Below are 25,320 nucleotides of genomic sequence, written 5' to 3'. Positions count from 1 at the left end.
GGTCTGATCAAAATCCTTTGGCAAACTGTTACCAGCATCTTCTACCTATACTTACTTTTAGTGCTTTGATTGTAAACATTTCCTGATACAATTTATACAGCAGTTAGTGACAGAAATATACACAATAGATTATGATCTGCTCGATTAACGGCTCATGAGAGAAAGAAATTTAAACTTTGTCAGAATACAAGAGGAATGCTCTCATCAATAATTATGTTTTCTAGTCCACCTGAATGTCAAAACCTCCATACATCGTTTTAAGTACTGTAAATCAGAACCAGTGCAAATCCGGCGTACTTTCAGTCAAAAGATAAACAAAAGATAAAACACAAGAGATATAACCTACAATATGGATCAACTCCAGACTGTAAGTAAACCCTACACAATATGGGCAGCAAAATAAGCCTTTACTTTGCTAAGAGAAGGAGGTCAAAAGAGATGTCATGTATTCATGTCAGAGATGTACAGCATGAATACAGAAGCTTTGATCCAAACTGTCCACGCCGACCAGAAATCCTAAACTTATCTAGGGTCATTTTCCAGCATTTGGCCCATATCCCTCTAAACCCTTCCTATTCATATATCCATTCAGATGCCTTTCCAATGTTGTAATTGTACCAGCCTCCACCACCTCCTTTGGCAGCTATGCACCACCCTCTGCATGAAAAATGTGCCCCTTAGGTTTCTTTCAAATCTTTCCCCTCTCACTTTAAACTGATGCCCTCTAGCTTTGGACTCTCCTGCCATGGGGAAAAGGCACTGGATAATCACCCTAGCCACACTATCCATGATGTTATAAACTTCTATAAGGTCACCTCTCAGCCTCCGACGCTCCAGGGAAAGCAGCCCCAGCCTATTCAGCTCCTACCTACAGCTCAAACTCTCCAACCCTGGCAACACACTTGTTAAACTTTTCTGAACCATTTCAACTTTCACAACACTTTTCCCGTAGCAGAGAGACCAAATTTGAATTCAGTTCGAAAAGTGATCTTACTGATGCCCTGTACAGCTGCAACATGACCATCCAACTCCAATTATCAATATCTTGGCTAATAAAAGCAAGCGCACTGTCTACCCTGTGTACCCGCGACTCCACTTTCAAGGAATTGTGAACCTGCATCCTAAGGTCTCTTTGTTCAGTAACCACTCCGCAGGACCTTACTATTAAGTAACTAAGTCCCGCCCTGATTTACCTTTCCAAAATTACAGCACCTCACATTTATCTAAATTAAACTCCATCTGCCACTCTGTGGTCCATTTCCCTATCTGAAAAAGGTTCCCATCTATTTTGGTGTCATGTGCAAACTTCTGCAAACACACCTTCTATGTTCACATCCAAATTGTCTATATAAATGGCAAAAAAGATATGATTTTAAATATTCTCTCTCCCCTAATGTAATCGTTGCAAGTGTCAACATAAAAGTCTTCCAGAGATAGTCGGAACTGCAGATGCTGGAGAATCTGAGATAACTTCTTCAGAAAATGAAGAAGGGTCTAGGCCTGAAACATCAGCCTTCCTGCTCCCCTGATGCTGCTTGGCTGGCTGTGTTCATCCAGCTCTACACCTTGTTATCCTATAAAAGTCTTCCACGTGTTCTTTTCTCTCTTTATTAAAAAGGCTGTGAACAAACTCAGTCATAGTGAAACAAGTTAAGCAAGCCTGAAGTGTTATTATTGAATTGGGATCAAAATGAAAACAGGGCCTTCTGTCAACTCTTCTCAATAGAGAAAAATAATTATAAGATAGGACAGAGAATTGATGGATCACTCTCCAGGCGTGTTCAGCGCTGTCATCTTCCAAAAGTAGCGGCAGTTATACTGCACACAAGTTTCTTATTTCATTGCATAAATACTGGCAGCAAGCCAGCAAACATAGTAGAATGGCAAAAAACAGAACTGCACAAAGAGCTGGAACATAGTTAAAAATTACCCATTAGATTTTTCAATGATCACTTGATTTGTCAAACCGTGCAAGTCATTCCTACTTTGCTTACAAAAATGAAATCAGTCTAACTTCAAACATTCCCCAGTATAAATGAGGTTTTTTTCAATTCCATAGGTATTTTCTAAGGTTTAAATGATGCACGAAGGAGGCAAGGATCCATTACAACTGTAATTTCTGTAGATCACAGTCAGATGGCATAGTGCTGCATTAAAAACTACATTGTGGCATTTTATTAGGAGATAGTCATAGGCCAAAGTAAAAATGGAACTGATCATCTTACACTTAACTTGCTGTGATATAAATAATTCAGTCTCCATTTAGAGATTACTCAATTTTGCACATGTCCATCATACAGGCCAAACCAGTACTAGGAGAGTCTCTGGGTTTATTTTCAAAGATCAACACAGTATTTAAAGCAGAAAGTATGAGATAACAAGGTGTAGAACTGGATGAACACAGCAGGCCAAGCAGCAATAGAGCAGGAAAGCTGACGGTCTAGGCCCGAAACGTCAACCTTGCTGCTCCTCTGATGCTGCTTGGCCCGCTGTGTTCATCCAGCTCTACACCTTGTTATCTCAGATTCTCCAGTATTTGCAGTTCCTACTACCTCCAAAAGCAGAAAGTATATTGTTTCAACCAGGTAAATGCAGATTAGATTATTTCTCAGGACTTACTGCACAATGTTTCTTGACTGCCTCTGCAAAATTTCTCCATTAAACAAAAAAAAATTTTGGAGAGTGGAAAGATTTAGGGTTCATATTCCATAAGGGTTTAGCGTAACACAAATTTAATGACACTTTGCCGATTCATTTAGAATTCAAAATTAATTGAACAAACTTTTGTTAACCTCTGCTATGATTATTAAATGAAAACAGTTTACATTCAGAGCAAAAGCAACTTGAAAAACTACCATTATCAGTTAGCTCTGTCACTCCTGAGGAAGCAGAACAACAACTAATGTTATGGTTTGCTGGGATAATGCTCGTAAGTCAAGCCTTACCATTCCGAAGTTGTCATAAATCTAGAAATATTTAGTCAAGCTATCCACAAATTAGCTGACTGCAAGGTCAGGTCAAAAGAAAACTAGGTTTTGCTAGGTCTCTGTCCTAACCAAGGAAATCGTAATTATAAACAAATTCTCTTCACCCAATGGCAATTGCTAACTTTGAACTCTACAACAGAAAATATCCATCCTTAAATTACACCCCTTCTCAAACAAACAGACACACTAAAACAGACATGCAAGATATTTAGGATGTAAAAAGAAAACAGAAATTCAGTGGAATACAGTGCAATAGTACCAGTCTAGACTACAGGTTTCAGTGAGTTGGTTCTCTTCCTTTTGAGCCTCTTTTAGTTCTTTGCTGTCAATACAAGGCTATTTGATACCAATGCTCCTTTTCATTCACTGGTTGAGAAGTTCTCTGTTCACTGTCTTTTAAAACATCTTCAACAGTGGATTTGCAGAAAAAAAGTGTACACCATTCCAGAAAAATGAAATATTGTGCAAAGAACAATTTTAAAATCGTGTTTATTACGCATTGTACAATCTCATCCGTTTAAAGTAGTATTTTCTTTTTTCAGTCCAAAAGATAACAAAAAAGATGCAGGACGTAGATTTTAGTCTCACAACTTAAAGGCTTTGAAAGCTTTTATTGCTAGTGCCTACCCCTTTTTGTCTTTCTAGACACACGGTACTCCCAAGTGTCTATGTTGTCAATGTGGTAGATGGCACATTTTCTAGGCTTAACAGACATGCTCAGTCATTCATGGGAACCTTGAATTGGTTGTCCTTCATTTTTGATCTGGTTAACTAAATTTAAATTGAAGTGTGATGGCCACGTTTCAAATAAAAAAAATTCTTGTGATTGACATAGAGGGCATTTAAAATAAAGAGGGGAACTAATCATCCTCTTCACCAGGTTATAACACTTTATTAGATCAGATTACAGTTTTTCTTCTAGTTAGGGAAGAGGAAAAATAATGACAGAAAAGTTCAAAGTGCAAAGTAGCTATAACTTACAAATAAATTATTTCAACATTAAAAGTCACTGAGTTTGGGTTGAAACCCAGGAGCAATGACCTTGTAAACCTTTTCTCTGCAGAAGCATCCACTGAAAATATTGAAGTGAACCCAGATCCCAACTTCAGATTGACAAAGTTACTCAAGGCAAAAACCAACCATGCAGAAACACGGACAACTTGTAAACAGTAACAGAAATAATAGGTTACATCACGCAAGAGAGAAATCTGATGACAACATGGATTGCCAGGCACTCTTTTCATTCTCTGTTCATTTTTCAAGCAGTAGTCACTGAACTTTAAAAGCTTCAAACAAACGAACAGCAAAACGTAAGTGCGGATACAGATTCCAAATGACGGTCTATTCTTATTCAGTACATGTATATAAACCACAAGGCAAATCAATTCTGAAAATTTTACTTTAAAAGGACAGCAACAAAATGTGATAACAAAACTTGAATGCAATAACACAACTTGAATATTCTCTATTAAAATTCTCAGGGATATTTTGTTCCTTTAACTAAACTTAACTCTAGGCCCTGGCTTACCTCCTTTTCAATGCTCCCAGATCGTGACCAGACATTTGCTGAACACTATGCATTTTCCCTGTATTTTCTTGAAGATTTTCCTGTACATGTGTGTACAAACACACCAAGAAAAAAAAGTATGGAAATAATGAACGGTTGAGGTATCCAGGATCTAAAGTATTTCTGTAATATATGTAATTCTATTCACTCTTTAAAGGAACACCATCTTCAAAAAAAGTTATAGCAAGCATTTATGTTTGGAAATTGAAACAAGCAGAAGAATCAGTAGGGTAATTTCATTCTAAAGATGCAATTAGTTAGAGTCTGCATCATTGGCTGCATGATGCAAATGAACAAAAACTTTGCCTGACACTTTTTGAAATGGAGACTTGCTCCCTGTTACAGACTCCTATTCCAACTCCCATACCTTGTTTCTTTTCTCCACAAATAGGGCCCGTCAGATCATAAAAAGTTCAGAGTTCGTAATTCAAAACAACAGCAGCTTGTTTACATTATGTTTAATCTTTAATTTTTTAGCTGCCTAACAAAAATACATTTTATTCTATTTCTCTGGTTTACTCATCCTCTTGTACCTCCAAGTGTTATACACTGTTCTACTAATATAACGTCCATCCAGTCACTATTACCATGCCCTGCATTAACTGACCGAAATGAATATCGACTCTTACCCAGGTTCTTGCTCAAATATTCCAGTCAACCTTTTAAAAATTCCAAACACAACTCCTAATTTGAGTTCTGAAAAGAAGTCATACTGGACTCAAAACATTAACAATGTTTCTCTTTCTACAAATGCTAGCAGATCCGACTTTTTCCAACATTTAAATTTACCATACTCCCCTTGTATCTGAAACAATTTTAATATCACAATTTTTCATCAAATCAAATTTTGTTTCATAAAGAATCTTGGCAAAGTAGACAAGAATAAAACTTTGGATTGGGGACAGCAAGGCACATTTCCCCTGTTTGTATCCATATACTTGGTTTAGGAGACAGTGTGTTAACAAAATGTAAACTCACACTTTAATTCTCTCTCTCACACACAAACACTTGTAAAGCAGAGCCTAGCAACAACTACTTTTTGGGAAGAACAAAACCACTGTCTTCAGCCTATGTCAGAAACACCAAACCCTTGCCACTGACACCATGACACCAGACAATTCTCTGTGACTAAAGAGATAGTTCACAACTTTGGTGTCATACTTGTCCAAGAGAAGTTTCTCATCAAAGCAGTGTATTCCCTGTAACATTACAAGACTCTGTCTTTGCCTCTGCTCCTTGACTGTGGAAATCCTCATCCATAAGATCACAAGGTACATGAGCGGAAGTAGACCACACAGTCCATTGAGTCTGCACCATCATTCGCTAAGGTCATGGCTGATCCAATAATCCTCACACCCACTTTCATGCTTCATCTTCATGATCCTACATTCCCTCACTGATTAAAAATCTATCTCAAAATTGAATATACTTAATGATCCAGCCTCAACAGCACTCTTGGTAACAAACTTCACATAGTGGCTACCTGCCGAAAGAAATTTCTCCCCAACTTTGTGTGAAGTGGGTGATCCTTAAATCTGACTATATGGCCTCTGTTCTTTAGACTCTCCCACAATGGGAAACAGCTACTTAGCATCTCTGTCTCATCAAACCGCAGCACCACCCCCCCACCAAGAATCCAATAAGATCTCCTCTCATTGCAAGTCCAATGAATGCAGGTCCAACCTATTCATTATCTCATAAGAAAATCCCTCCATAACCAGGATCAACCTGGTGAACCTTCTCTTATTGCCTCTAATGTAAGTATATCTTTCCCTAGACAAACAGAACTGTTCACAATATTCTTGGTGTGCTTACTAGTGCCATGTATAGTTTTTCCAAGATTTCCCTATGTTTTCCTTTGAAAAAGGCCAACAGTCCATTTGTCTTTCCTATTTCCAGCTACTCTTCTTGCTGAACTGTATAAACTCAAATTTTCCAACATTATATCTCATTTGACAAGTCTTTGCCCACTTGCTTAACTGGTTCATATCCCTCTGCAGACTCTATGTTATCTTGACACTTTGATTTCCCACCTATGTCACCTTTAAAATTGGCTATACAATCCTTACTGCTATTACACGAATTGGCTATAATGCGATTGACAAATAGGTGAATGCTGTTTATAAAAAGTGAACTTTCACAAAAAAGTGTGTCGGCTATTACGTGATTCTATCCCCAAGAGTTTAAGTATCACAGTGCATGCAGAAATACAATGTTTATGCCAAGAGTCACATCACATCACATGCTCAGTTGACTCATGTGCTGTGTTGTAAAGTGCTTTTTGAGAGGTGCTCCATAATTTTCTTTTTTTTTGCAAATTTTGCGATGTTACCCATAAAAATGGGAGGACAACATAACAAGCATATCTACAAGAAGCGTCCTGGAAATAAAATGACAGGTGACAAACATAAAAGAAAGGCTATACGCTTGAAGAGAAGCTATATGTTATAAAGCGTTTCAAACATAATGAAAGAACATGCGATATTGTTTGTGCAACAGGAATAAAGGAGTCTACGTTATGCATCATTAAAGACGATGCATAAAAAAATTAAAGCAAACTGCTTTCCTGGAACAAGCCTTGAGTGTTAGCAAATCTGAGATCACAGTCAAAGAAACTTGACATGGAGCAGCTTCTGTTAACTCAGCTACATTAGGGGCATTTAAACAGTCCTTGGATAAGCATATGGATGATAATGGGATAGTGTAGGGGGAGGGACTTACATTAGCTCACAGGTTGGCGTAACATTGAGGGCCAAAGGGCCTGTTCTGGGCTGTATTGTTCTATGTTCGAAGTGTGTGGATAGAAGGTCAAACAAAAAAGCAATCTGGGACCAGCTCTCCTACCATAAAAGAGAAAGCCTTATCAATTTATGAAGGCCTAAAGAAAAAAGCTGAAAATCCTGTAGATCTGCTGCCTTTACAGCTAGTACTGCAGTAGCTGGTTTGCTGGTTTTAGAGATTGCCATGTTGCCATGTGGTGAAGCTGCCAGTGCAAACAAGGAACGTGCAATGTCATTTCCTCCCATCGTGAAAAAAATTGATTGAGGAAGAAGGTTACTATTAGATCAAATTTTCAATTTGGATGAGGCAGGTTTATACTGGAAGCAAATGCCATCAAGAACCTATATTTCTAAGAATAAAACACATGCTGCAGGCTTTAAGGTTGCAAAGGATGGTGTGACTGTACTATTGGTGCCAATGCTAGTGGAAACTTAAATGTTAAGCCTGTGATGGTGTACCATTCTGCCAACCCACAAGCCTTGAAAGATTGTCTTTAGTCTACTCTAAGTGTCTACTTTAGGTTAAGCAAAAGAGGTTAGATGACTGGGCAAACATTTCCTGACCTTACTGTTGATGTTTTCAAAAGGTGTTTTTGGAAATTATTGCAAGCAAAAAATTTGGATTTCAAGATTCTCCTCATTCTGGATAATGTGTCAAGCCATCCGCCCACCATTACTGAGCTTTCTGAAACACAACCTCTGTCCTTCAATCGATGGGCCAATGTGTAATGGCAACTTTTAAAGCTTATTATTTCAGGTGCACATTTAAGAAGCTCATTATAGCTACTGCGGGGAATAATAAAGACAGTGTTCTTCAATTTTCGAAGAACTTTAACATCAAGAATGCTTTTGACATTATTGTGGTGACCAGGGATGATGTCCATAAGGACTGCTTGCATGCATTTTTGCAGAGGCTTCTCCCAGATTTTATTCATGATTTTAAAGGATTTGAAGCATCAGAGGAACTCTGAAGAATCAAAGAAAATTGTGTTGATCTTGCAAAGCAAATTGGATTTGAAGAGATGGAGAGTGATGATGTTAAAGAGCTGCTTCAGTCCCATGTAAAGACCTTGGTACAGCTGATCCACAACAACTTATTGCTGAGGGGAAGATGGAAGCTGGAGTTGAAGTAGTACTAGTCCAGGACACAGCACCTCGAGAGAATTCCACTTCTCTTTTATCTTCTATCCTGAAGAAAGTCGAGAAGCAGTTGTAGTTCTTAGAAGACAATGATTACATTGCAGAGCACAGCAGGAAAGCAGGTTGTGGAATAAGATCTGATTTGGCACCATACAAACAGCTTCTTTATGAAAGAAGAAAAATGGCAAAGCAACAAAGGCGATGTCTTTTTAAGCCTACTCATAAGACACAGTCAAAAGACAATGAACCACAGCCATCCACTTCTTGATTAACTATTTTTTTTGTCCTATCTCTGCAACCACAACTGCATCTGAAGGTGATGGTAATGCTGACCCTCAGCCCCTGCCTAAACAGCTCAACAACCTCAAAACCACCGTTCTCCCCCCTCAATTTATCTTCAACTTATTTCAAGGTAGTGTTAAATTTACTGTGTTACTTCATTATTAATATGAATTTAACATTTATTTAAGCAGTGCTATCTTTCATGTTAGGCTAAGTACTATATCTGTTTCAATTTCAAGTCATATTTTTGGTCGTCTACCCCAACCCTATTTATTTCATAAGCCCTTTTATTTTTATTGCATAATTTTCTATAGCACGAGGTCGCACAAGAGCACAACTACTGTGTTACAACAGAAAGGACTGTAGTACATTCACGTCCCTCATCCAAGTCATTAACACGTTATAAATAATTGTGGCCTAAGCACTAATCCCTGTGGGGCTCCATTCATTACAGGTTTACACCTCTTTCCCAATTCTTCATCTTCTAGCCAATCTTTTATTCATGCAAATGTTCTACGTCTAACAATATGGGTTCTTATGTTATTGAAGCAGCCTTGAGTACAGTACATTATTGAACATCTTTTGGATATCTGAGAACATTATTTTGACCAGTTCCCCTTTAAGTGTTTGTCACCCTCTCAAAAAATTCTAATAAATGTGGCAGGCATGATTTCCTCTTATAAATTTCTGAATATTCTGCTAGTATATCCTTTTATAATAGATTCCGATATATTTCCAATGATATTATGCCAATTGGTCTGCAGATATCTATTTTTGTCTCCTTCTCTTTGTGAATAATGGTATTACATGGGCACTTTTTCAATCTTCTTGGATTTTTCCAAAATCCAAGGATTTTTGGAAAGATTAATACCAAGACATCGACTATCTCTGTGGCTACTTTAACATCCGAGGATGCAACCTTTCAGGATCAGAAGGGCTATCAGATGTCAGCCCCATTAATTTCTTCAGCACTACTCTTGCGTTTGTTATCGTATTATCTCTTTTTGCCCTATGATAATTTAATATTTTTTGTAAAGTTATTAGTGTCCTCTATTATAGATCATTCATTGTTACCCTCAGTTTAACACAATTATTTCCAACCCAAGTTTCTTCTTCTTACACTGAATGCTAAATCCTACCATGTTTCATAAGGGATCTTTAAACTGAGATCACTTATTAAGCCAGCCTCAGTAGAAATGGCCAGATCCAAAACAGGCTAATCACTGGTTGGATAAACAACAGTGTTTTAAGAAACGGTTCCAAGTACAATTCAAATTCTTCCTCATTATCTCCTGGTTTATTCTCCATTCCAGCACATAACTGTTGCTGGGTGGGCTACTCCAGAGTCTTCTTCCTCTTGTTATTTCTTCACTCCACCCACAGAGATTCTAAATTTTCAGATCCAAGGGCATTTTCTGCTATCGTCTTTATTCCATCCTGTATTAGCTAAGCTACTCCACCACCTTTTTCTTCCTCCTGTCCTTTTGAAAAGTTACATTACCCCTGAATATTTGGTTGCCAGCTTTGATCTCCTTGTAATCATGTCCATAAAATCAAACCTATTAATCATTATTTCTGCTCTTAATTCATTTATTTTACTCTGAACACTTCATATATTTAAGTAAAGAATCATCGATTTTGCCTTTTTGCCATTGTTTCCTCACTTTCTGTGGTGCTTGATTTATGTTTGCATGCTCTGTCCCTTCTACCACATTCTGTGTATTATTATTTGAATGGCTTGCCTGTAATGCTGCCAAATGCTTTGCTTAGAAAGCCTAAACATCTGGTCACAAAAATCTTCACCCCAATTGGCTTAATTTGCTACTGACTCAATCCATTAGGACTCTCATCCCAATGTGGTTCAAGTGAAGTCCATTTCACCAGAACAGCTTCCTTCCATCTCAGCAGCCAATCAACTGAAATGCATTTCTTCTACACCACCCTTTCAGCCGTGCCTTTAATTCTTGATTTTATTATGTCAATCTGCCAATGGCTCAGACTGAAATTCTGAGTTTACTACCTTGGAGATTTTACTTCTTTCAGCAGAACCTCTTTGCCAGTCCTATCAATATCATTCACTGTGATATTAGTGACAATGTCAACTGGATCCTTCACATCCCTCTCCAAGTTCTACTCTGGTCCTGAGACGTCCTTAAACCTGGAACCAGGCAGACAACACAGTCTTCGGGACCAACAGTGCAGAGAACAACATCTATCCCTCCAGGTCTACTGTCCCTATTGCCTTCTCCTGACAATGTGAATGTTTCCCCTGTACCATGGTGCCATGCTCAGTTCAGGAATGCTCCCTGTACTTCCCACTCTTACTCACACAGCTTATAAGAACTTTGTAACTGCTAGACAATGCAGGGATTAAGGCTACTCAAAAACTACCCTTTGAGTCCCCATATCTGCCCTCGCTTGCAGTCACATGATCCTGTCACTGATCACTCCAAATTTGAATTACCTGATCTGAGGATTGTGGCAGGCTCTTGCAGTCAAGTATACAGATAACCTTCCATTTCCCTGATGTGCTGTAATGCCTGCAGCTCTGGATTCAGGTCCTCAACCCAGATCTGACGATGTCTGAGCTGCAAACACTCACTGAAAATATGTTCACTCTATATCACTTTTGTGTCCACCAGCTACTCACGTAGGAGTACACAACCTGTTATCACTATCATATTTTATTTAACATATGTAACATGTAGGAGACAGAGGGTGTTGGAGGGTTGCTTTTCAGGCTGGAGGCCTGTGACCAGCGGTATGCCACAAGGATCAGTGATGGCACAACTACTTTTCGTCATCTATGAATTATTTTGATGTGAACATAGGAGGTGTGGTTAGTAAGCTTTCAGATGACACCAAAATTGGTGGTGTAGTGGATAGCAAAGAAGGTTACCTAGAGTACAACAGGACCTTGATCAGATGAACCAATGGGCCGGGGAGAGGCAGACGGAGTTTAATTTAGATAAATTTAAGGTGGTGCATTTTGGAAAGGTAAATCAGGGCAGGACTTATACACTTAATGGTAGGGTCCTGGGGACTGCAGGTTCATAGTTCCTTTGAAAGTGGAGTCAGAGGCAAACAGGATAGTGAAAACGACATTTGGTATGCTTGCCTTTAATTAGTCAGCTGCATTGAGTATAGGAATTGGGAGGTCATGTTGCGGCTCCACAGATCATTGTGAAATGTTAAAGGGTTAATATCTGTTCTGCTCTTTGTAAATGTAACATCTGTAAGAAATTAGATGCTTCATGGGTGCCCCTGTCTCACAGACAAAAGACAGTAAGCTAATTATACTCTGCTCTCTGTAAAGGTTGAACAAAGGCTAAAAAGAGAAGGAAATGTCTAGTCCCACACATGGTTTTTGGGCAGCTGACCTCTGTTTTACCGTTAGATGATTAAGTTACATATTATCACTGCTGATAGGCATGTAACTATGAGGGAGAAAAAAAAAACTGTATCTTGCATGCATATCTGACTGTGCTTAAAAAAAAACCTATATAAAGGGAGGACGGTTCCCTTATATAGAGCATGGCTTGACACAGCTCCGCAAGCCCTGCGAAGTTTGTTAAGTAATCCTCCAAAAGCTTGTGATTGCTTAAATAAACTGTGGCTGTTCACAGAAGTCGACGTATTGCATTTGCATCAAGTGTGTAGGAATCTCCTGAAAGGAAGCTCAACATCTGGTGGCAGCGGTGGGATTCCAACATATACAGAACTTCTAGGTGGACTGAATAAATGATCGCATGTGTGATGGTGAAGTGAGACAGATGAGCCCACAATGTAAGATTTACCTTGATCTCTCTCATTAACCTATCACTCCGTCGACCCCTCGTCCCCTAGAACTCTGTAGTGACGGAATCTCCGAGATAACCGACACACTTGTATGCTGACGAGTTTGTCTCAGGGAGGTTAGAGTCCCCAGGTCAGGTACCTGAAAAAATCCAGGAGGTTAGAGTCCTTAGGTCAGGTAAAATTGACTAAGTAAGTCTGGGGGGTTAGTATAAGAATGGTAAAGTAGAAGAAGTGTTCAGACATAAGATAGAGGATAGTTACAGTGTCTGTCTGTCTCAACCACCCTGCCTTAGACTGGTTGTTAAGACGGGAGATCCCCCACGCGTAGGTCAGGACCCTGAAGTGGGTGTTGAGACTAAGGACACTGTGTAGTGTATAGAAATAAGTAAAAAGTAAAAGCGCTTAAAATGGGACAATCATTAGATAAGTTGGGTGTTGGTACCCCTTTCCATCGGTTATGCCAGGATGACCCCAAAAATTAAGTACAGTACGGACGTCTGTCAGCACGCCTAAAGTAAAGTTGGGAAATGAGAATTGCCCATTAGGCGAAACGTGGGATATAGATCTATGTTTTAAGCCGAAGAGGCACAGTGGTCATGTAATGCAGGAAGCAAATGGAAAGGGTTAATGTCATCCTGGAGAAAGACAGCTGAGGAGCTGACTGAGAAATCAAAATAAGCCAGATGGGTGGATAATGCATGTAGGGGAGGGATTAGTGCATGTGATAGGGAGGGAAAACCTAAACCTTGGGAGGCATTAAAGCTGCAGTGTGAGGATCATGAAATGAATGAACAGGAAGGACTTAAACAAAAAAGGTTGGAAAGGGAAATATGAAACAGAAAACCGGGATGAGAGCAGAGACTGAATTGATGAAAAAGAAAAAAAATCTGAGGTACCTCCTGACAAGGCAATTACAATGAGATTACGCAAGATTTAGGGAGCACAGGATGGGGAAGGAAACTGCAGGGGATGGGCGCATTAGAAATGTGGAGCTTATTCAAGGAAAAGCTCCTGTCAAGTCCGAGATAAGTATGTACCTGTCAGGCAGGGAGGAAGCTGTAGAGCGCGGGAGCCGTGGTTTACAAAGGAAGTGGAATCTCTGGTCAAGAGGAAGAAGAAGCCTTACGTTAGGATGATATGTGAAGGCTCAGTTAGGGCACTTGAGGGCTACGAGGTAGCCAGGAAAGACCTAAAGAGAGAGCTCAGAACAGCCAGGAGGAGACATGAGAAGTTGTTGGCGGATAGGATCAGGGTAAACCCTAAGGCTTTCTATAGGTGTTTAAGGAATAAAAGAATGACAAAAGTAAGATTAGGGCCAATCAAGGATAGTAGTGGTAAGTCGTGTGTGGAGTCAGAGGAGATAGGGGAAGCACTAAATGAATATTTTTCAACAGTATTCACTCTAGAAAACAACAATGTTGTCAAGGAGAATGCTGAGATACAGGCTACTAGACTAGGTGGAATTGAGGTTCACAAGGATGTGGAGGCTCTGGGAAGGGTGCAGAGGAGATTTACTAGGAATGTTGCCTGGTATGGAGGGAAGGTCTTACGAGGAAAGGCTGAGGGACTTGAGGCTGTTTTCATTAGAGAGAAGAAGGTTGAGAGGTGACTTAATTGAAACGTATAAAATTATCAGAGGGTTAGATAGGGTGGATAGGGAGATTCTTTTTCATAGGATGGTGACGGCGAGCACGAGGGGGCATGGCTGTAAATTGAGGGGTGAGAGATATAGGACAGATGTCAGAGGTAGTTTCTTTACTCAGAGAGTAGTAAGGGAATGGAACGCTTTGCCTGCAACGGTAGTAGATTCGCCAACTTTAGGTACATTTAAGTCATCATTGGATGAGCATATGGACATACATAGAATAGTGTAGGTTAGATGGGCTTCAGATCGGTATGACAGGTCGGCACAACATGGAGGGCCTGTACTGTGCTGTAATGTTCTATGTTCTATGTTCTAAGGAACAGGTATTAGAAATCCTACAGAGTGTGAAGATAGATAAGTCCCCTGGGCCGGATGGGAATTATCCAAGGATCCTCTGGGAAGCCAGGGAGGAGATTGCCGAGCCTTTGGCATTGATCTTTAACTTGTCATTGTCTACAGGAACAGCGCCAGACGACTGGAGGATAGCAAATGTGGTTCCCCTGTTCAAGCAGGGGAGTAGAGACAACCCTGGTAATTATAGACCAGTGAGCCTTACCTCAGTTGTTGGTAAAGTGTTGGAAAAGGTTATAAGGGATAGGATTTATAATCATCTAGAAAAGAATAAATTGATTAGGGATAGTCAGCACAGTTTTGTGAAGGGTAGGTCGTGCCTCACAAACCTTATTGAGTTCTTTGAGAAGGTGATCAAACAGGTAGATGAGAGTAAACCGGTTGATGTCGTGTATATGGATTTCAGCAAGGCGTTCGATAAGGTTCCCCACAGTAGGCTATTGTACAAAATGAGGAGGAATGGAATTGTGGGAGATATAGCAGTTTGGATCGGAAATTGGCTTGCTGAAAGAAGACAGAGGGTGGTAGTTGATGGGAAATGTTCATCCTGGAGACCAGTTACTAGTGGTGCACCGCAAGGGTCGGTGTTGGGTCCACTGCTGTTTGTCATTTTTATAAATGACCTGGATGAGGGCATAGAAGGATGGATTAGTAAATTTGCAGACGACACTAAGGTCGGTGGAGTTGTGGATAGTGACAAAGGATGCTGTAGGTTACAGAGAGACATAGATAAGCTGCAGAGCTGGGCTGAGAGGTGGCAAATGGAGTTTAATGCAGATAAGTGTGAGGTGATGCACTTTGGTAGGAGTAACCGGAAGGCAAAGTACTGGGCTAATGGTAAGATTCTTAGTAGTGTAGATGAGCAGAGAGATCTCGGTGTCCATGTACACAGATCATTGAAAGTTGCCACCCAGGTTGACAGGGCTGTTAAGAACGCACACAGTGTTTTAGCTTTTATTAATAGAGGGATCAAGTTCCGGAACCAAGAGGTTATGGTGAAGCTGTACAAAACTCTGATGCAGCCGCACTTGGAGTACTGCGTACAGTTCTGGTCACCGCATTATAAGAAGGATGTGGAAGCTTTGGAAAGGGTGCAGAGGAGATTTACTAGGATGTTGCCTGGTATGGAGGGAAGATCTTATGAGGAAAGGCTGAGGGACTTGAGGCAGTTTTCATTAGAGACAAGAAGGTTGAGAGGTGACTTAATAGAAACATATAAAATAATCAAAGGGTTAGATAGGGTGGATAGGGAGAGCCTTTTTCCTAGGATGGTGACAGCGAGCACGAGGGGGCACAGCTTTAAATTGAGGGGTGAAAGATATAGGACAGATGTCAGAGGTAGTTTCTTTACTCAGACAGTAGTCAGAGAATGGAATGCTTTGCCTGCAACAGTTGTAGATTTGCCAACTTTAGGCACATTTAAGTCGTCATTGGATGTGCATATGGACGTACATGGAATAGTGTAGGTTAGATGGGCTTCAGATCGGTATGACAGGTCAGCACAACATCAAAGGCCGAAGGGCCTGTACTGTGCTGTAATGTTCTATGTTCTATCTCTGGCTTGCTGATGCTGTTCCAAAGTAATGACGCAATCGAGCAAGACAGGGACGACTGGAACAGGCACCCCTCTGCCCCACCGGGACCACTACCCCCTCCACAACGCTACCCGTCTCAACCAGACTCAAAACCTTCTCCAGGCAATGCTTCTCACTAAACAATTGGTTATTATCAAACGCGCTACCCATGCCTCTGATGACTCTGAAGTTATTTAGGGCCACGCTCGGGCTGATCAGGCTGCCAAACAGGCTGTTGCAGATCAAACTTAAATTGTGCCCTCTATGAGCAAGCAGGTGATAAATTGCTCGCCTTGTTCAAACACGATGGGCATGCCAGATATTGTCACTGTTCAGTGCTGGCAGGAGGGTGCCCCTGCCTCTGAAAAGGACATTTGGAACGTGCATGATCTTTGCATTCTGCATCATCAGGCCCTTGGGTTACTCCAATCAGCCAAGCGTTAGCGAGTTTTGAGAAGATTTGTAGCTCAGGTTGAGGTTCTGGATGTGAGTTTGCTCGCTGAGCTGGAAGGTTAGTTTTCAGACGTTTCGTCACCATTCTAGGTAACATCATCAGTGAGCCTCCGACGAAGCGCTGGTTAGAAACCTAACCAGATAAATAGAAAGCGGGACATAATACCAGCGCTTCGTCGGAGGCTCACTGATGATGTTACCTAGAATGGTGACGAAACGTCTGAAAACTAACCTTCCAGCTCAGCGAGAAAACTCACATTCAGCCAAGTGTGTGTACCTGATGCTTTGTTGCCTTTGCTCATTGACTGTCTTCATTCTGATACCCACCTTGGCAAGGAGGGAATGAGCAGTATCGTGCTCAGTACCTGGTGGCACCCTCAACTGGCCAAGTCAGCCCAGTCTCGTATAGCATCATGTTTGATATGTTATCAAAACAATGTTGGTCAGGGGGTGAGATGCTCACCAGGAAGAACACCCTTGCCAGGTGGACCGTCTGAATGTACTCAACTAGATTTTATTGAATTCACGCGTACATTGCTCTAAGTATTGTCTTGTTATTGTTGATGTATTCAGCAGATGGATTGAAGCCTTTCCAATCACTGATAATAAAGCCTCAACAGTCGTAAAATTACTGCTGGCAGAGATCATACCAAGGTGTGGATTGCCTCCACAAATTAGTTCAGATAATGGTCCCTACTTTGTCGGAAAGATCAATAAGGAATTGTGTGATGCATTACACATCCAACAACAATTCCACTGTGCCTACCACCCCCAGGCAGCAGGGATAGTGGAAACAGCTAACGGAACTCTCAAAAGTTAAACTGACTAAGCTAACATCCAAAACCAGCTTTAACTGGCTAAAGGTTTTGCCCTTAGCTCTGTACCACATGAGAATCACACCCCATTCCACTACTGGACTCTGCGCAGCAGAAATAACTTATGGCCGACACAGTAGGATCCCTTGGGATGCCGACACAGGCCCACGTAGACTTAAATATTATGGGAGACGTAATGCAAAGATGCTTTCAGCAGCTAACATCATCCCTAAAGTTTCTCCAGTCACAGGTAAAGCACGTCTTCAGACCACCATCATAAGCAATGGATCAGAGCTCAGACGACCAGAATGAACACCCCAGACTGCAAACGGGAGATCTCATGCTGATCAAAGACTGGAAATGTCCCAAGCTCGGACCCAGGTGGAAAGGACCATTCCAAATACTCCTTCAGATGCCCCCGTGTGGGTCAAAGTGGGAGGCTCAGAAGGGGACATCAGGACGGCACATCTAGCTGATAAATTCAGATAGATCTCAGTCCCCTAACTGCACAGGAACCCAGGGAAGAAATGGCAGGATTTGCTGTGATCCCATGAGCTATCCACTTTGTTTCTCAGGACAGGGATGGGGTTGTGCATACGCTTTGATCCCCACGAATGCCTCTTGTGCCCCAATGTATGGTTTAGAAGGGGTGGACGCTAGAAAGTTGTTTCCGTTAGGCAGGGAGACTAGGACCCGTGGGCACAGCCTTAGAATTAGAGGGGGTAAATTTAAAGCTGAAATGAGACGACATTTCTTCAGCCAGAGAGTGGTGGACTTGTGGAATTCATTGCCGCAGAGTGCAGTGGAGGCCGGGACGTTGGATGCCTTCAAGGCAGAGATCGACAAATTTGTGATCTCAAAAGGAATCAAGGGCTACAGGGAGAGTGCAGGAAAGTGGTGTTAAAATGCCCATCAGCCATGATTTAAATGGTGGAGTGGACTTGATGGGCCGAATGGCCTTTCTTCCACTCCTATGTCCTATGGTCAAAGACAATGTGCCTGCAGATATTGCCAGGTGAGCAATGGAATATTCACCTGCACCTGTGATGAGGAAAGTTGCTTAAATGTTATGCAGGAAGACGGTTCATTTGTGGACATTGTAAAGGAACCCATGTCAGCTCTGCCTTTTGGTCATATCCCTTTTAAGATGACCAACTGATCGGATCTGGAGGAAGTTCTAGCCAGGAAAGAAACTGGAGGTATAAACAATTCACGAGTGCCAATAACAAAGCGGTCAAATGCTACCGAGCCAGAAGAGGGTTTGTGTTCCTTCTCAACGGGGCCTTTACTACAGCCATCCCGGCTCTCCCTGTCCTATTCGCTGTAGGGACAATAGGACCACTTACTGTCCCATGCCCACAGAAAGCACACACCCACCTCAGAACAGTTACCCAAGCTATTAGTGAGGAATTTTGTGTGGATTGGAAGGACCCAGTAACTCTAGGATCTTCCCTTGGCTCTGGGTTCTTGGGAGCACTGGCCCTCAGAGGATCGGTGGGAGTAATAGCAGCGAAGAACAGGAATCACCTCATTTGTGGTTTGACTAGGAAACAGTACAGCAAGGGGACTAGGAGCAGTTAACTGAGAATTGGCAGAGTTAAGACTCTACGCACAACAGACTAGATATGCAGTGGATTATCAACTGGCCCAACGGGGCGAGTTCGTACAACTGTAGGAGACAAATGCATTGCCCATGTTACAGATGAATCATACAACATAACCCATGCCAACCAATCCATTAAGAAACAAGTGGATGATTTCAGACAAGGTAAAGGAGAAGAATGGGCAGGGTAGCTACTGGGAGGATCCTGGAATTCCTATCAAGTGCATGGGCTAGTAATTCTTGTTGCTATAATCATTCTATGTTGTGTGACGATAACTTGCTTAAATACTGGCTGTAAGATTCTTATGCATAAGCTGGTGGCACCTTTCTCAGCCCCCATTTAGTTGGTTATCATGGAATGATAACGGAGGGAATGAAATGTTAAAGGGTTAATATCTGTTCTGCTCTTTGTAAATGCAACATCTGTAAGAAATTAGATGCTTCATGGGTGCCCCGTCTCACAGACAAAATACGGTAAGCAAATTATACTCTGCTCTCTGTAAAGGTTGAACTAAGGCTAAAAGATAAGGAACTATCTAGTCCCACATATGGATTTTGGGCAGCTGACCTCTGTTTTATTGTTAGATGATTAAGTTATATACTATCACTGTTGCTAGACATGTAACTATGAGGGAGAAAAAAAAAATTATATCTTGCATGCATGCCTGACTGTGCTAAAAAGAAAACCTATATAAAGGGAGGACCGTTCCCTTATATAGAGCATCGCTTGACACAGCTCTGCAAGCCCTGCAAAGTTTGTTAAGTGATCCTCCATAAGCTTGTGATTGCTTAAATAAACTGTGGCTATTCACAGAAGTCGGCATATTGCATTAGTATCAAGTGTGCAGGAATCTCCTAAAATGGAGCTCAACAATTAGTTAGACCATCTTCGGAATGGTGCGTTCAATTCTGGTCTCCCAAGGTTTACAAGAGTTGGAGAGTTCAGGAGGTTGGGGCTATTTTCCCTGGAGCATCAGAGGCGGAGGGGTGACCTTATAGAGATTTATATGATGGGCATGGACAGGGTGAACAGCCAAGTTTTTTTTTTCCCCTGGAGGGAGTCCAGAGCTAGAGAACATAGATCAAAGGTGAGAGGGGAAAAATTTAAAAAGGGACCCAAGGGGCAAATTTTTCACACAGAGGGTGGTGACTGTATGGATTGAACTCCCAGAGGCTGGTACCAACACAACATTTAAAAGGTATCTGGGTGAGTGTATGAATTGGAAAGGTTTAAGAAGGATAGGGGCAAAATGCTGGTAAATGGGACTAGGTTAAATTTAGGCTATCTGGTCGGCATAGATGAATTGGACCAAAGGGTTTGTTTCTCTGTGTACAGCTCTATGACTCTATATGAATTCATCATTCTAGTGTCCCAGCTCTTTACCCTTCATTGTCATTTTTAATGCCATTATCATATTATACCTAATAAGCCATTTTTAAGAAAATGAGAAGTAGAAGACTAGGGACATAAACATAAACCTTACTTTTACTTTAAAGACAAGATATATTCACCACTCCTACCCACAGCTGCTTTCTCTAAGAAATGAGTATTGAGCAATATAGCCAAAACTTGAAAAAAGGGCACAGTTCAGAGATGCAATAGATAAAGGTGAAATCAATAAAATTGAGAAACAGAAGATAAAGAGTTTTAAGAGAGGTGAAGGCTCAGGACAAAATAGTGTATGAAAACTACAGAGATAACAAAGCGTGAAGCTGGATGAACACAGCAGGCCAAGCAGCATCTTAGGAGCACAAAAGCTGACGTTTCGGGCTGAGACCCTTCATCAGAGAGGGGGATGGGGAGAGGGTTCTGAAATAAATAGGGAGAGAGGGGGAGGCGGACCGAAAATGGATAGAGGAGAAGATAGGTGGAGAGGAGAGTACAGGTGGGGAGGTGGGGAGGCGATAGGTCCGTCCGGGGAGGACAGACAGGTCAAGGAGGCGGGATGAGTTTAGTAGAGAGGAAATGGAGGTGCGGCTTGATTGTATGAAAACTACAGTTTTGTCTGACAGCCCCTGTATCCTCACAGCACTGCAGTGTCCTGAGTGCACTCTTTTGTATGGTCTCCTAATGTCTGCATGAGTTTCTGCCAGGTGCAGTGGTTTACTCCCACAGTCCAAATGTGCGCAGTTTAGGTTGACTGGCTATGCAAAATTGTTCATAGTATCCAGGGATATATAAGATTAGTGGGTTAGCCATGGCAAATGTGTGGGGTGGGGAGCTGAGCCTGGGTGGGATAATTTTCAGCAGGTTGATGCAGACTCGATGGGCCTAAAGGCCTCTTTCTGTACTGTAGGGATTCTGTGATCCTAACAGCAGACCAAAGTGACAAGTTTCTATTTGCTTTAGAGACAATGGTTACTCAGCTTTCTCCCAGTGTTCACTAGTGTTGTCAAAACACCAGATTACATTCCATATTGAAACAAATTGCATGGCATAATCTTCAATATATTCAACCAAAAAAAAACTTCATATTTCATTCTGCCAACATACTGCACAGGCTGCAGTTATTCTTGAGTCACAGGAAAAGCTTTTGTAATGTCACAAGCTGGGTTCAATGTGAGGTCACAAATAGCCTGTCATATTAATTGTTTTTATTCATAAGCCACATAATCCTGTAGTCCACACAGAAAACAGCAAGTATCGTACCTAAAAACAATGACAAGAAAATAATAAAACAATAAGCTAAGGTCAAATTAGAGAATTCATAATAGCCATCAGAATCATGATATTGCATATCTCTTGCATTTCCTGCACTTCTGCCCTCAAACCCCTCTCCTCAACAAAAATAAAGACAGAATCCCCCAGTCCTCCCATATAACCCCATCAATCTCTTCATCCAATGTATCATTCTCCGTCACTTTCACCACCTAAAATCCCAACCCATGACCAAATAGACATTTCCCTCCCCACCTCTATCTGCCTTACATAGGGACCTCTCCCTCCACACTCCCCACTAACCCCTCCATATCTGACACCTTTCCCTGCAACCACCTGCCCCTATACCTCCCCCCTCACCTCCATTCAAAACCCGCAGCAAACCTTTCATATCCTGCAGGGGTTCACTTGTACTCTGCCAACTTGGTCTACCATATCCGTTGCTCCCAATGTGGTCTTCTCTACATCGGTGAGACCAAGTGTAGACTTGGAGACCGTTTCATAGAGCATCTGAGCTCTGTACGCGACAAATGGCAACAACTTCCGGTCACCAACCATTTTAACTTTCCCTCCCACTTCCACAGTGACATACCCATTCTGGGCCTCCTCCAGAGCCACAATGACACTACATGCAAACTGGAAGAGCAACACCTCATTCTGCCTTGGGAGCCTACAGCCCAATGGCCTAAACATAGAATTCATCAGTTTTAAAACCTTCCCACACCCCAGTTCATCCTATGTCTAACCCTCCCTCTCATCCCCACCTGCGTAACCTGATACAACCTATCCACTTTCTCTCCCACCCATCCTACTGACCAATCCCTGCCACTCCCAACCTGCAGTCACCTATCACCATCCCATCTACCTTCCCCAGCCTCACACCTCCTCTCTATTTATTTCCCAGCTCCCTTTCCCCCTCCCCATTTTGAAGGGTCCCAACCTGAAATGTCAACTTTCCTGCTCCTCTGATGCTGCCTGGCCTGCTGTGTTCCTCCAGCTCCACATTGTATTATCTCTGACTCCAGCATTTGCAGTTCTTGCTATCTCCGTGAAATTGGATAGTTGCCTTAAAATCATTACAAAACTGTACTACCTTACATTCTGTGAAGACTTCAGTTGTATGCCTATTTTGTAGAAACTCAGCATATGCAATGTCGCCAAAGCTCTGTTTTGCACATACACAAGATTTGGAATCAAGGATTTATAACAGATGTAATCAATCAAGGCAGGGATGAGACGGAGGGTTGGACATGGGATGAAGCAGGGTGTGGGAAGATTTTAAAACTAGTTATAAAGAACTTCTCTGCTTGGTAAATAGCAACCATTTACTGAAACATACAATGCTAAAACATGACGGAAAAAAAACAAGAAAACTCACTCCTCCAAATGTCATTGCAGAACATTTATAAGTGAAACATTATTACACATAATAATAACTTACACTCAGTCTTGGATTCAGCACACATTATCACAGCTAAAAACAAATTATTTGGAAATGATTAGAACCTAGCTACATGTAAATTGACTGCCTGTTTCCTACATAATAACAGTAACTACACTTCCAAAGAAGATAAATTAGCTTTGAAGTACTATGGGTTATCTTTCAGGAAAAAACATCACTGTTATAAATGTGAGTTTTTTTTTGGAGAATCTGTCTGGGCAATTTTGTTTTCTTTCCTTTAGTATTTCTTGGGATATGGGTGTTATCAACAAGTCCAGCATTTGTTACCCATTTCTAATTGCCCGTGAACTGAGTGACCTACTCAGTCACTTCAAGTGGGGTAGTTGAAAGTAAACCACATTGCTGTAGCTATCAAGTCACATACAGGCCAGACAATGTTAGGACAGCAGACTTCCTTCCTTAAGGGGTATCAGTGAAGCAGATTTATTAACTGAAATCAAATTCTACAAAACATCTGTGGAGGAATTAAAACCCATATTTCCAGTGGAAATATGAATTACATCACGACATAATAATCATAGAACCCCATTCAGCCCAAGAAGTGCACACCAACCCGTCAAAGAGCATTCCATCCAAACTCATTCCTTAAACCTGCACTTCAGTACTAGTAGATAATGCAACTAACCTGGATTTCCCTGAACACTATTGGAAATTGAACATGGCCAATCCACCTAACTTGCATATCTTCGGACTGTAGGAGGAATCCAGGGCACCCAATGGAAACCCACACAGACATGGCGAGAACAGTAAAACCCCATGCAAACAGTTGACCGAGGCTAGAATTGAACCCAGGTCCCAGGGTCTGTGAGGCAGCAGCGCTAACCACTGAGCCACTGTGCTTTCCCCCACATGACTGACATTGTTTTTTAAATTCACTTGTGGAACATTGTCCTTTCTAAAAAATTGTTTTAGTCCATAAGCGTTGAATCAAATTAAGCACATCTAAGCTAGATGTAGGAGAGTTGAAACTTTTCAAACAATGCTCCTTTATTTCCTTTTTCTAGGATAGTTGGATAATCTTCTCTTACAAATACGAATCAAGTTTTTCGCATTCTCCATCTGTCTTGTTCTGCAATCTCTCCCACAATGAAAAAAAAGGGCAAATCCTGAATTGTCACAATGGCCTATAACATCTCAATCAAGTATTAACTTCCGGAATATCTGAGCAAATACCCCTCATGCTTTTTATGATTTCTTTTACAATATACAGGAGAAAAAAAAATTTTGTTTTGGACTGCCTCCAAACAAGGCTGGCATTGACATACCGGGCCATGTGACCTCCTGTGCACTAAACATCTATGAATCAAAACCAGTTCATTCTTTGGCTTACCATGAGCAATGGATCAGGGGTTAGTTATACTAAAAGAAAAAGAGAAGAAGAAAAAGAGATTGCATTCATGCAATTTACACATTCTAGTCACTGAGGCAAGTCCTCCTAGAAAAGTAAAACAGTGGACAGTAACACCTTCAAATCCATACCCTAAAGTTCTATGAAATCAAAGTGTCCAGCTATACAAAATATGCCCAACTAGCCTTTCATATACATGTTTCAGATACAATGGGAACTGCAGATGCTGGAGAATCCAAGATAATAAAAAGTGTGGGGCTGGATGAACACAGCAGGCCAAGCAGCATCTTAGGAGCACAAAAGATGCTTTTGGGCCTAGACCCTTCATCAGAATTTTTTTTTTCTGAAGAAGGGTCTAGGCCTGAAACATCAGCTTTTGTGCTCCTGAGATGCTGCTTGGCCTGCTGTGTTCATCCAGCCTCACATTTTATTTGGTTGGATTCTCCAGCATCTGCAGTTCCCATTATCTCTCTCTACTACATAAAGAGAGTTGTCCAGACTGGTAAAAGTAATCAGTTGAAAGCATTATTGTAAATTTATCACTACCATCAAGAAATACTGTAACTTTGAATAAAGTAACAGAACTTTCCTAAATCAAGGATTGTCTGCTGGTATTCAAAAAACTATTCCTTTATCAACCAACACCATTTTTAAAAAATTAATTAAATTGTTGGCTGCTGCATCAGTCAACACTCCAGAAGACACAGAGCAGTGTAAATCACCAAACATTAAAAGAAAACTTGCACCTAAATAGCAAATTTCAGGGCTTCAAGACATCTCAAAGCACTTTACAGCTAATGAACTACTTTTGAAATGTGGTCATTTCTGTTGTGATGTTGGGAACATTCCTGTTTTG

At 41.2% G+C, this 25,320-nt stretch overlaps 2 protein-coding genes across 5 annotated transcripts in view; one reads left to right on the top strand and one right to left on the bottom strand.

The window, feature by feature from the left end:
- ccnk (cyclin K) overlaps window positions 1-25,320 on the top strand; it is a 73,893-nt gene that overhangs the window by 26,446 nt on the left and 22,127 nt on the right. The window lies entirely within an intron of this gene.
- setd3 (SET domain containing 3, actin histidine methyltransferase) overlaps window positions 1-25,320 on the bottom strand; it is a 161,034-nt gene that overhangs the window by 134,049 nt on the left and 1,665 nt on the right. Inside the window, exons 1-2 of one of the 4 annotated variants that reach the window (XM_059649047.1) lie at window positions 12,554-12,573; window positions 4,516-4,595 (exon numbers count right to left, since the gene is read on the bottom strand). The exons of 2 other annotated variants lie outside the window; for them this stretch is intronic. In XM_059649047.1, the coding sequence (XP_059505030.1) occupies window positions 4,516-4,595; window positions 12,554-12,568 (95 nt within the window). In that variant the 5' untranslated portion in view covers window positions 12,569-12,573. Of the gene's footprint in view, window positions 1-4,515; window positions 4,596-12,553; window positions 12,574-25,320 lie in introns of those variants that run through there. One more of the 4 variants, XM_048538555.2, reaches the window with a different exon arrangement.

Source organism: Stegostoma tigrinum, chromosome 10 (genome assembly GCF_030684315.1).
Source record: "Stegostoma tigrinum isolate sSteTig4 chromosome 10, sSteTig4.hap1, whole genome shotgun sequence".
Lineage (NCBI taxonomy): Eukaryota > Metazoa > Chordata > Chondrichthyes > Orectolobiformes > Stegostomatidae > Stegostoma > Stegostoma tigrinum.
Note: the sequence above shows the minus strand (reverse complement) of the source record. Positions and strands in the feature narration are given on the sequence as shown.